Source organism: Pleurodeles waltl, chromosome 12, assembly GCF_031143425.1.
Source record: "Pleurodeles waltl isolate 20211129_DDA chromosome 12, aPleWal1.hap1.20221129, whole genome shotgun sequence".
Classification (NCBI taxonomy): Eukaryota; Metazoa; Chordata; class Amphibia; order Caudata; family Salamandridae; genus Pleurodeles; species Pleurodeles waltl.
Window position 1 is genome coordinate 84514674 of NC_090451.1, and position 12399 is coordinate 84527072.

Consider the following 12399-nt stretch of genomic DNA (forward strand, 5'->3'; position numbering starts at 1 on the left):
TATTATGAAAATAGGCATAAACCATGTCACTCTCTGCTCAGATAATATTTCCTGACTTAGTAAATGGCATATGGTCAGATTCAGGGGTGGTGCCAATGACTTCAAGCTGCATTGAAGACACTGGTGTCAGGCCCTGGAAAACATATGCTTCTGCAGAAGTTGCTTCAAGGCCAACTAACCATGGGCAAGATGCTCCCAGGTCATCTAGCCTTCCTGAATATGTCTAAGATGGCCTAACAAAAGGCTAGATCTGTTTGGACCCAGCAAATGGAGTCAGAAACTCTGGAGTCATCTATTTTAATATTGGAACTAGGCCTGATGAAAAGAAAGAGACTGTCTTTGAGAAATTACATTGAGCTTCCAAACAGTCCAGGAGCAGGATAGTTCCCTTGAGGCAAGAAGATTTCTCTTTCCTATGGTGCTTTATGTGTTTTTAATGGGATTGTTTTTTGGGAGATCCTACCCTGTTGGGAGACTTCCTCTGAAGGGACAAAGATCACACTGGGGAGTCCCTATGGGCCTAGGCCCAACATATTTTGGCATTCCATGCTGTAATTACTTTCATGTATCAAGGAACAAGAGTCATAGATCAAGAGATTGTGGTTGGATGCAAGATGCCTCATGCAGATTAAAAAAATCTTGTTAGAGCATCTGACGGAGTGTATACCACAAAACCCTAAGAGGAGCCATTTGACCTAGTCACTGTTGAAAGTGGAGTAATTTTGCCATTGAAGCACTGCAGGTGCTACATACCCATGTCAGATAAACAGAAACTGATGCCATACACCAATGTGCTTTATACATCCAGGGTATTAGGTCCTGGGCAAGCGAAGCTGCACAATGAGTTGCATGACTATATGTAACAGGACTGGAAAGCTATTGCTTGTCTGGCACCTTGAGAACATTCATGAGGGGTGTAATCTGCAGGAAAAAGGATTCATCAGAAAATAAATATTTGAAAAATTATCAGAAAGATGCATTTGGTAAAAAATGTATAAAACATATCCACTATGATGGTGTATTTATAGCAGCCTTGAGATTGTAAGGAGGGAGAATGAATCCGGGAGAGGTAGTCCCTTGATAACTAAGTTTGAAAAGCGGATTTCGTTTGTGCCAAATGGATTAGGAACATGATGTCTTTCTTATATATATTTTTTCTTTTCTCAAACTGCTTCTCATTAGTTATTTCATTAGAGCCCTTTTCCCCGAGAAGCTGGATGCTGACAAGAAAGGGAGGCCAACCACTGCCAGTTCCAAGATCAAGGTAATGTTCCTACCCGCTGCTTTCCTTCACTTGCTGCAGTTTGTAGCCCAACCAACGTTTGCTCGCACATGAATATAAGCTTCCCCCAACACACAGAACAAACATAAGGAGAAGCATCAGTGCAACCCCCCCACACACAAAACAGATACCACAATGGCATAAATGGTGCAAGCTACTGCAGCACATACTGGCTTTAAGCAGATACAAAGTTGCACAGAAAATGATTTATCGAGTCATTTACTAGCACAATTGCCCCTTTATACATGTGCCATAATTATTTAAATATGAACTGAAATATATATATATATATATATATATATATATATATATATATATGTGTGTGTGTGTGTGTGTGTGTTTAGTGGCCCTTGTTAGAGATACTGGAGGGGCAGAGGCAGAGGAAACAGCGAATAAAGCAGTCAGAAACTGCCGACTCGAGAATATAAGTTCCACCAAGAAAATATAATTGTTCACAATAACATTGAGCCTCCTTATTGAAAACCTTGGATAGTTCCCCTTTTGTAATTTGGAGATCTTCCTCTGTGGATAGATTGGTACTATTCTTTGGCTCCAAAAAGCCCCGTCTTCCCCTGTCATTTTATCCTTGTTTCTGCTGGACCATCACAGCGCCTTGAAGAATGGTGTTCCCAAATTCTTGTGTGTCACCGTAACACATGTTGTCAAGATAACTAAACCAGACTGACAAAACACATTGTTATGATAAAAAAAAAAAAATATATATATATATATATATATATTCATATATTTTTTTTAATTCATACTTATCGGCAACAGCAATATTGTGCTTTATTCAAATTATTTACAGTACCTCTAAAGCTTTTTGCATTATCTTTTGTAGTTTTTTTGGTTTCGTATGTTCAATATGTTAGACCTGTCAGGTCTTTGAGTGGTTTCCCATGTCTTGTTGGCTTCTGACCTCCCGTTTTTGATCCTGTGCTGAATTTTGTTTTTGCTGACTTTAAGACTCTGGGCACTTTACCACTGCTGACCAGTGCTAAAGTGCAAGTGCTCTCTGTCAAAATGGTATTAGTGATTGGTTTATCTGTGGCTGGCATATCTGATTTCCTAGTAAGTCCCTAGTATAGTGCACCCTGTGCCAAAACAGGCAATATTTATCTGAGCCTGTAAATCAAATGCTGCTAGTGGGCCTGCAGCACTGATTGTGCCACCCATAAGAGTAGCCCCATAAACATGTCTCAGACCTGCCACTGCAGTGTCTGTGTGTGCAGTTTTGAACTGACGTTTTGACCTGACAAGTGCATCCACTTGCCAGGCCCAAACCTTCCCTTTTACTACATGTCATTTACCCCTAAGGTAGCCCATGGCAGCCCAATGGGCAGAGTGCAGTGTATTTAAAAGGTAAGACATATACTGGCGTGGTTTACATGTCCTGATAGAGAAATACTGCTAAATTTGGTTACACTAATCCAAGGCCTATCTCTCCCATAGGGTAACAAGGGGATTGCCTTGAAGTATCTTTCAAGTGTAATTTTTCATTGGGAGCAAATAGAGGTCTGGAGTTTGGGGTCTCTAAACTCACAATTTACATGTCTGGGTCAGGATGACAGTTGGGCTGTTTGTGAATTCACTCTAGATAGTCACACAAAGGGAGCTGAGGTGTGTCCTACATATCCTGATGGGTTTTCCTGGGCTAGAGTGGTGGGAGGAACCTTTGCAAACCTAAAAATTTGGCCCAAAAAAAACATTTTCCTCACATTTTGGTGACAGAAAGTTCTGAATCTGAGAGGAGCCACAAATGTACTTCCACCCAGCATTCCCCCAAGACTCCCGATAAAAATGGTACCTAACTTGTCTGGGTAGGCCTACTGCCCGCAACAGGAAATGCCCCAAAACACAATGTGGACATGTAACATTTTCCCAAAGAAAACTGACCTGTTTTTTGCAAAGTGCCTAGCTGTGGATTTTGGCCTCAAGCTCAGCCTGCACCTAGGAAAACCTAGCAAACCTGGACATTCCTGAAAACTAGACACATAGTGAAACCCAGGATGGGGTAACTTGTGATGCTTCCACCAGGTTCTGTTACCCAGAATCCTTAGCAAATCTCACAATTTGGCAAAAAAACACTTTTTCCTCATATTTTGGTGCTGCAAAGTTCTGGAATCTGAGGTGAGCCACAAACTTCCGTCTAACCAGCGATCCCCCAGGTCTCCCGATACAAATGGCACCTCACTTGTGTGGGTAGGCCTAGTGCCCGCAACGGGAAATGCCCCAAAACACTATGTGGACACATAAAAATTATCGAATACAAAACTGCCTGTTTTTGTAGGGAGGCACCTGCGTTTTTGGTCCTGGGCCCAGCAGCCATCTAGGGAAACCTACCAAACCCAAACATTTCTGAAAACTAGACACCCGAGTAAGTCCAGGGAGGTGAGACTTGCGTGCATCCCCAGTGTTTTCTTACCCAGAAATTACATTTTTCACACATTTCTGTGTGGGATCGCCACACCAGCGCAAGTTTTCTACCACCCAACGTTCCCCTCAGTCTCCCGGTAAAAATTATACCTCACTTGTGTAGGTGGGCCAAGCGCCTGTGAGAGAGAAGAGCCAAAAACATGTCGAAAACAAGGGGGAACCAAAGTGGGTCCAAAAGGGCAGTTTGAAAAAAAAAAAGTTTTTAGGCTGACAAGCGGGGCAGAATTTTTATCAGTATAGATGCGACAATGCTGGGTGGTAGGAATTTTGTGGATTCCTGACGATTCCGGAAGGTTCAATCAAAAAAATTGGGGGAAAATGTGTGATTTGAGGCAAAGTTGGAGGTTTTACAAAAAAGTCCCTGGTGTCTAGTGGTTACTGGCCTAAAGACAATTTGCCCCCCTCCACCCCACCCCCAGGGGAGCATCCCTTGCCTAAGGGGTTGCTCCCCACGTGTAAAAAGTAAAACAAAACAAAAAAATTATCCCTGGTGTCTAGAGGTTTCTGAAAGACAACCACCTTGTCCCGGGCACCCAAGGGGTTCATGTGAAGCTGGACCTAGGCATGTGTATGAATGTGGATTGGTTGATATATGTATGAAAATGAATGGCACATTGCAATTTTGGGTGGTTAATCAGTGGTCTTTAGCAAAAATTCGATATGTGTGTGTGTGTATATATATATATGGAAAATGTCACTTACCTAGTGTACATCTGTTCGTGGCATGTGGTGCTATGCATTGCTTCCGCCATCTAGTGTTGGGCTTGGAGTGTCTTTTCGGAGTCACTGGTTCGAGTGACTCCTCCTCTCGGTTATACTGCACAAGGGCATCGACTCCTTTGCTAGATTGTTTTCCCGCAAAAGGGTGTAGGAAGGAGTGGAAGAATGTAAATGTGCTATAAAAATAATAAGTAAAATAGATGTCCATGCAAATGTAAATGTATATACATAAGTACAAATAAGGAAACTACAATGACTACGGGCTTCCGGGGAGGAGGGAGGGTGCATGTGAATCTGCAGCACTACATGCCACGAACAGATGTACACTAGATAAGTGACATTTTCCGTTCAATGGCATGTGTAGCTGCAGATACACATGCTATGCATAGACTAACAAGTAGTTGCTCTCCCCAAAAAAACGCAGTGGCTAACCTGTTGGAGTTGTTCCAAATAACGTTGGTAGGACAGCTTGACCAACATTGGCCTGTTGTTTTGAAAATACATCTACACAGTAATGATTTGTAAATGTATGTGGTGTAGACCATGTGGCAGCTTTGCATATGTCTGCCATTGGTATGTTTCCTAAAAATGCCATAGATGCACCTTTTTTCCTAGTGGAATGAGCTTTAGGTGTTATTAAAAGTTGTTGTTTTGCCTTAATGTACCATGTTTGAATAAAATTAAAAAATCCCATCTAGCTAATCCTTGTTTAGAGATAGGATTATCTTTATGTGGCTGCTGAAAGGCAACGAAAAGCTGTTTAGTTTTTCTAAATTCTTTTGCTCTATCCATATAATACATTAGAGCTCTTTTGAGGTCAAGACTGTGAAGGGCTCGTTCTGCGGTTGAATCTGGCTGTGGGAAGAAGACTGGCAATTCCACTGTTTGGTTTATGTGAAAAGGTGATATAACCTTAGGCAGAAATTTTGGATTAGTTCTAAGTACAACTTTATGTTTGTGTACTTGGAAAAAAGGTTCCTCGAGAGTGAATGCCTGTATTTCACTAACTCTTCTTAATGAAGTAATCACTACTAAGAAAGCAACTTTCGAAGTTAGAAATTGAATCTCACAGGAATGCATGGGTTCAAAAGGTGGGCCCATCAGTCTTGTGAGTAGAATATTCAGATTCCAAGCAGGAACTGGTGGTGTTCTAGGTGGAACAATAAATTTGAGAACTTCCATGAAGGCTTTGATAACTGGAACTCTAAAGAAAGAGGTATGTTGTATAGTCTGAAAATATGCTGATATCGCAGTAAGATGAATTTTAATAGATGAGAAAGCTAAATTTGACTTTTGTAAATGAAGTAGGTAGCATACAATGGGGGTTATTCTAACTTTGGAGGAGTGTTAATCCGTCCCAAAAGTGATGGTAAAGTGACGGATATACCACCAGCCGTATTACGAGTTCCATAGGATATAATGGACTCGTAATACGGCTGGTGGTAAATCCGTCACTTTTCCGTCACTTTTGGGACGGATTAACACCTCCTCCAAAGTTAGAATAACCCCCAATATCTTGTATTGATGCTGTAAGTGGGTCCGTTTTTTTAGATTGACAGTAATAAACAAATTGTTTCCATTTGTTAGCATAGTATTGTCTAGTTGTCGGCTTGCATGCTCGTTTGAGAACTTCTATACATTCTAATGGAAGTTGCAAGTATCCAGATTCTATGACTTCAAGAGCCAAATCGCTAAGTTGAGAGCACTGGGACTGGGATGTCTGATATGTCCTTTGTTTTGTGTTAGCAAATCTGGTCTGTTTGGAAGTTTGTAGTGAGGTACTACTGACAGGTCTAGGAGTGTTGTGTACCAATGTTGTCGTGCCCACGTGGGGGCTATGAGTGTCATGGTGACAGAGGTTTGACACAGTTTGTTGACCAGAAATGGAAGTGATGGGAGAGGGGGGAAAAGCGTAAGCAAATGTCCCTGACCAGTTGATCCATAGAGCATTGCCCTTGGACAGAGGGTGTGGGTGTCTGGATGCAAAGTTTTGGCATTTTGTGTTTTTGCTTGTTGCGAATAGGTCTATTTCTGGTGTCCCCCACTTTTGAAAGTACTGTTGATGTACCTGAGAGTGAATCTCCATTTGTGTATCTGTTGGTGTGTTCTGCTTAGGAGATCCGCTACCTGATTGTATATTCCTGGAATGTATTCTGCTAGTAGATGAGTGTGATTGTGAATTGCCCATTTCCATATTGTTTGGGCTAGAAGGGACAGTTGAGATGAATGGGTCCCGCCTTGTTTCTTTAGGTAATACATGATGTTTGAGAAGTGGTTGAAACACTTTTAGGGCAAGGAACACAGCTAATAATTCTAAATGGTTTATGTGATAATTTAGCTGTTTTGAATTCCATTCCCCTTGCATTGTAAGGTTGTTGAGATGAGCTCCCCAACCTATCATTGATGCATCTGTTGTTATTATGGTCTGAGGCACAGGGTCCTGAAATGACCGCCCCTTCATTAAATTGCTGCGATTCCACCATTGAAGGGACTTGTGCGTTTGGCGGTCTAACAACACTAGATCTTGCAATTGACCCTGTGCTTGAGACCAATGTCATGAGAGGCACTGTTGTAGTGTTCTCATGTTTAGTCTTGAATGTGGTACTATTGCTATGCAGGATGCCATCATTCCCAATAGTTTCATGATAAATCTTACAGTGTATTGTTGATTTGGCTGCATTTGTTGTATGAGATTTTGGAAATCTTGTATCCTTTGTGTATTTGGATAGGCTAAGGCTTTTTGTGTATTGAGAATAGCACCTAGGTAAGGTTGCACTTGTGTGTTGGCTGAGGATGGTTTTGGTAATTGAGAGTGAACCCTAATGTATGTAGGGTTTCTATTGTGTATTGAGTGTGTTGTTGACATTGTATAAAATTGCTTGATTTTATTAGCCAATAATCTAGATAAGGAAAGACATGTATGTTTTGTCTTCTTAGGTAGCTACTACTGCTAAACATTTTGTGAATACCCTTGGAGCTGTTGTTATGCCGAATTGCAGAACTTTGAATTGGTAATGTTTTCTCGCTATCACAAACCTTAGGTATTTTATGTGAGCTGGATGGATGGGTATATGGAAATGAGCATCTTTGAGATCTAATGAAGTCATGTAATGTTTTTATAGTAGTGGAATGACGTCCTGCAGAGTTGCCGTGTGAAAGTGTTCTGACAGGGTATATAGATTTAGTGGTCTGAGATCTAGAATGGGTCTGAGTGCACCATCCTTTTTGGGAATGAGGAAGTATAGTGAGTATCCCCCGTTCCGTGTTGAGATTTTGGAACTAATTCTATTGCCTCTTTTAGTAGTAGCGATTGTACTTCTTCTTATAATAGAGCGTAGAGTTATGGGAACCACCTGTGATAACGAGGAGGAATACTTGGAGGGGTAGAAATCAATTCTAGGCAATAACCATTGCAGATAATTGTAAGTACCCATTGGTCTGTGGTGATATACTGCCATTGGGAGTGGAATTGCTGCAGTATGCCCCCCATAGGAGATGTGTGGGGTTGTGGCATGCTTATGAAGTCACTGTTTTGATGGGGTAGTGACATTTTTTGAGGCCTGGAATTTGCCTCTGGCTCTGAAGTGTTGGCCTCTATAAGAGCCTCTAAATCCCCCCTCTGGTACTTTTGTTGTTGACCTTATTTAGGCTGGGAGGTAGAAGCATCTGTAGATTGGGGCTTGAATCCTACTTTAAATTGCTGCTTACGAAAGGAGCCTCTGTAAGGTGTTGTGTATAGGGCTCCCATTGCTTTAGCAGTGCCTTGAGTATTTCCTGAATTTTTCTATTGTGGTGTCAACCTCAGGACCAAACAGGTGTTTCTTATCGAAAGGCATATTCAGTACTGCCTGCTGTTTTCCTGGTTTGAATACAGAAGAACGTAACCATGTGTGTCTGCGTATGGTTACAGCAGTATTCACACTTATAGCTGCTGTATCTACAGCATGAAGGGCAGACCTTATCTGGTTATTACTTATTGCCTGACCTTCTTCAACAATTTGTTGAGTCCTTTTCTGATGTTCTTTTGGCAGGTGTTGTAATAGCTCTTGCATCTCGTCCCAGTGAGCTCTATCATACCTTGCTTGCAAGGCTTGTGAATTTGCAATGCGCCATAGGTTAGCTGCCTGTGTAGCTACTTTCTTGCCAGCAAAATCAAACTTCCTGCTTTCTTTGTCAGGGGAGGGGCATCCTGTGACGATTGACTATTGGACCTTTTTCTGGCGGCAGTGACAACCACGGAGTCTGGAGGTACCTGATGTGTAATGTAAGCAGGATCTGTAGGTGCAGGCTTATATTTCTTTTCTAAGAGTGGTGTTAAAACCCTAGCTTTAACAGGCTCCTTAAATATCACATCTGCATGCTTGATCATGCCAGGTAGCACTGGGAGGCACTGGTAACGTGAGTGCGTGGAGAATAAGGTATTAAAAAGGAAATCCTCCTCTAGAGGCTCACTGTGCATGAGTACCCCGTGGTACGCAGCTGCCCTATACATGAACTGCGTGAATGCAGTTGTATCCTTTGGTGGGAAATGTTTTGAAGGATATAGGTCTGGGTCATTAGCTGGTATGCGATCTGGATCAAACAGATCCCAAGGATCAACCTTATCACCATGAGAATAAGTCTATGAGTGAGTTGGTAAAGGCAATCGTGGTGGGCTAATGGGTGGCGGTGAAAAAGAACGTTGTGGTGAATGTGGGGGAGAAGTATGCAGAGATAATGGCTTCTCCTTCCGTTTAAAAATCTTTGCTGGTGGTGGAGCATTATCGAGATGTTCCTGAAAAGCCAATTTTCTTTTAGTCTGTGGAGAAGGTGCAGTAATGATCCCAGTCTCTTTATGGATATGTATCCTTGATTGTCTTTCATCCATGATTTCTAGAATAGGTTGAATGTCAGTGTCCTCAGTAATGTATTCTGATGGTTTTGATGATTTAGAGGACTGTTCATCATATGAATTGAAGCTCTGCTTTAGGTGGCTCAAAAGTCCTTGTTCTTCTATGTAAGAATACTTTTCGGCTCCGAAAGTTGCAATTTTTTTCGGGCCAGAAAATACAGCTTGTTGTTTCTGCTCTGAGGCTTTTTCAGCGCCAGACGTGAAGGTCGTGGCCGAGTATTTTCTTGCGGGGAAAACCATGGCTCTCTGGCAGTGGTGCACCAAAGTCCTTCAATGATTTTTTAGGAGTGAGCGTAGGGGCAGTTGTACTCATGTGCTGACTGGCAGTGATGAGTTGGCTATCTTCCTCAGAGTCTTCTTCGGAGTCGGTGTCCTAAATGGAAACTGCTGTCTGCGCCTGTTCTTCCTCAAGGGTGTTGATATACTCTGTACTCTTCAACCCCATTTCCAGTCTCCTGGCTCTCCGGTCACGTAGTGTCTTCTTGGATCAGAACGATCGACAGGCTTCATAATCCTCTTCTGGGTGATCAGGAGAGAGACACAGATTACATACCAGGTGTTGGTCTGTGTATGGAAATTCCACGTGGCATCGAGGACAGAATCGGAATGGAGTCCGATCCATAAGGCTTCGGTGTGGTAGGCCCAAACAGGCCTGAGTTGGGCGCTCGCGCACAGAAGGGCGAAATTTGGTTTTCGACTGTACTATCGGCTCGACTATAGAGGGAAACGCGATCGAAACAATACCGACGGTCAAAGAAAGTTATCTAAAGTTTCCAAATTGAAAATCTCAGAGCGAGAGGAAACATGTCTGAACCCGACAGCAGAACGAAAACAATCTAACAAAGGAGTCGATAACCATCCGCAGTATTACCGGGAGGAGGAGTCACTCTATCCCGTGACTCTGAAAAGACTTCCTAGAAGAAAAACAACTTGTAACACTTCGAGCCCAACACTAGATGGTGGTATCTGCAACTACACATGCCATCGAACATATACATATATGTATTTATATATATATATATATATGTGTGTGTGTTTGCAATTTCTTGTTATAAGAGCTATATCTGTGGTGTATAATTATTGAGAAAAATGTATGACAGAAATAAAGATAAAAATGTGAACTAGTCTAGAGACGTATTGAGCATTGTTGTAGACTTAGTGTTATTGTGAATAATTATATTGGCTTGTTCGAACCTATATTCTTGAGTGGGCAGTTTCTGAATGCTTTGTTAGCTGTAACTGTGCTCCTGTGCCATGAATACATCCCGTGAGCAGGCTCCCTTCAAAAGGCTTTGCTTGGAGGAGCTAGACACTGATGCTGAGCAGAGGATTAAAACTCTAGACCTAAACTGTGGTAAAGAAGACCAACCAAAACACACAGACCTCCATCCTTCCAGGCACTACCATTCAGCCATGACCAAGAGTTTAAAGACTGTCTTCATCCACGTCTTATCAGAGATTAATGGCATCTACAATCTAGAGGTAGTCACAACTAAAGAACTGTCACTGCCCAAACTGTTGAGTCCATATTATTAAGCAAGTTCAAGACCTAAGCAGGAAGATGCCTCAAAGTTGATGGTTTAAAGCTTCTCGACAATACATATTGGGCTTACAAACAAAATCCAGTCGTTGTCTCTGTGACGGGTCTAGCGCAGACTGTTTGTGGTGACAGCCACTTCCCAAAGGCCACTGTTATTGCATATTCACAAAGAGGCCAGATAGATTGAGACACATGGGAAAAAGATTACTTTCACTCAGGCAAGTGAGCAACAAACTCCCCTGCATTTTCACCTAGACAATGTATTTTTTGTCTGGCAAGACTAGGAGATAACTCTATTGGGGATTTCCGTTCCTTCGTCTATGTTAGGCCACTAAGGATTCCTACATTGTTAGTTTATTTTTTTAAGATCAGGGCTATTATCCATGCTTTTTTTTTTATTTTAATAGAAAATAATAAGGGCATCTGGAGGTTAAACAAATAGTAAATGTCCAGATATGGGCACTTATTATTGTTAATATGGATTTTTCGAAGAAATGTATAATTTGGGATTCATTATCTGGTTGATTTTCTGGGCATAATCTTAACATCTCTGTTGGAAATTGGGTCTCTAGTTGGCAGAGGAATGTACCCTGCCCAAGTAGGGACCACAATCTAGTCAGGATAGTCCGATACACAAATCAATTAACCCTCTGGTAGCTTGGCACAGAGCAGGCAGGCTTAACTTAGAAGGCAATGTGTAAAATATTTGTGCAACACACATACAGCAATCACAATGAATACACCACAAAGACTCCCCACAGGTTAATGAATAATATTTATCCGTGCAACGTAAAACCAAAACGACAAAATTCCAATCAATAGATCAGGAGTTATGTAATATAAAAGGACTTATGTGAAGAAGCATGGCGCTGTCAGGCCAGTCAGACGGTCCCCCAACTCCAGAGAGAGGACCCAGCAAGTGTGCACTTATCACGTTGGAAAAGTGCAAGCAAGTGAGAGCGGCCCTGGCTCTGCCTTAATCCCCAGCAAGGTGGATACCACATCGGTACACCACTCCCAGCCCTGGGGTTAGACACACAGCTGCAGTGGTTGCAGTGGGAATGCTACGCTCAGCCTCTCAGCGGTGTGAGACCCACATGGTGACTTACTCGGCGACCGGGCCTTGGATGTCCCGGAGACCCTCAGGAGAAGTGGAGGAAAGTCAGCAATCCTTTGGAGTCACTCTGGGGGTAGTTGTTGGTTCTGTCTGCAAGGCAACGATTCACAGGCAGCAGGGCAGCACAACAAGGCAAAGCAGCAGTTCCTGGGAACAGTCAATCCTGGCAGAGTGGTGATCCTAACAACACAGCAGTCTTTAGTCCAGCAGAGTTACGTTGAGTCCAGAAGTGTACTTATTTTATAGGGTCAGAGACCCATTACTTACACCAAAAAGTGCCTTTGATGTGGGGGATGACTTAAAAAGGTTTATCTTAAATGCCTGGGTCCCCCTTTCAGCCCAGTCCCAGCTCCAGGCTATCAGTGGGAAGTGATCAAGCCCTTTGTGTAGGCTCAGGCCACTACTGTTTGAGG

At 42.4% G+C, this 12399-nt stretch overlaps 1 protein-coding gene across 1 annotated transcript in view; it reads left to right on the forward strand.

Annotated features, from left to right (window-relative positions):
• Positions 1-12399, forward strand: part of MYO1F (myosin IF) — a 235806-nt gene that overhangs the window by 152635 nt on the left and 70772 nt on the right. Inside the window, exon 16 of the mRNA XM_069217167.1 lies at positions 1183-1264. Within this exon, the coding sequence (XP_069073268.1) occupies positions 1183-1264 (82 nt within the window). The remainder of the gene's footprint in view (positions 1-1182; positions 1265-12399) is intronic.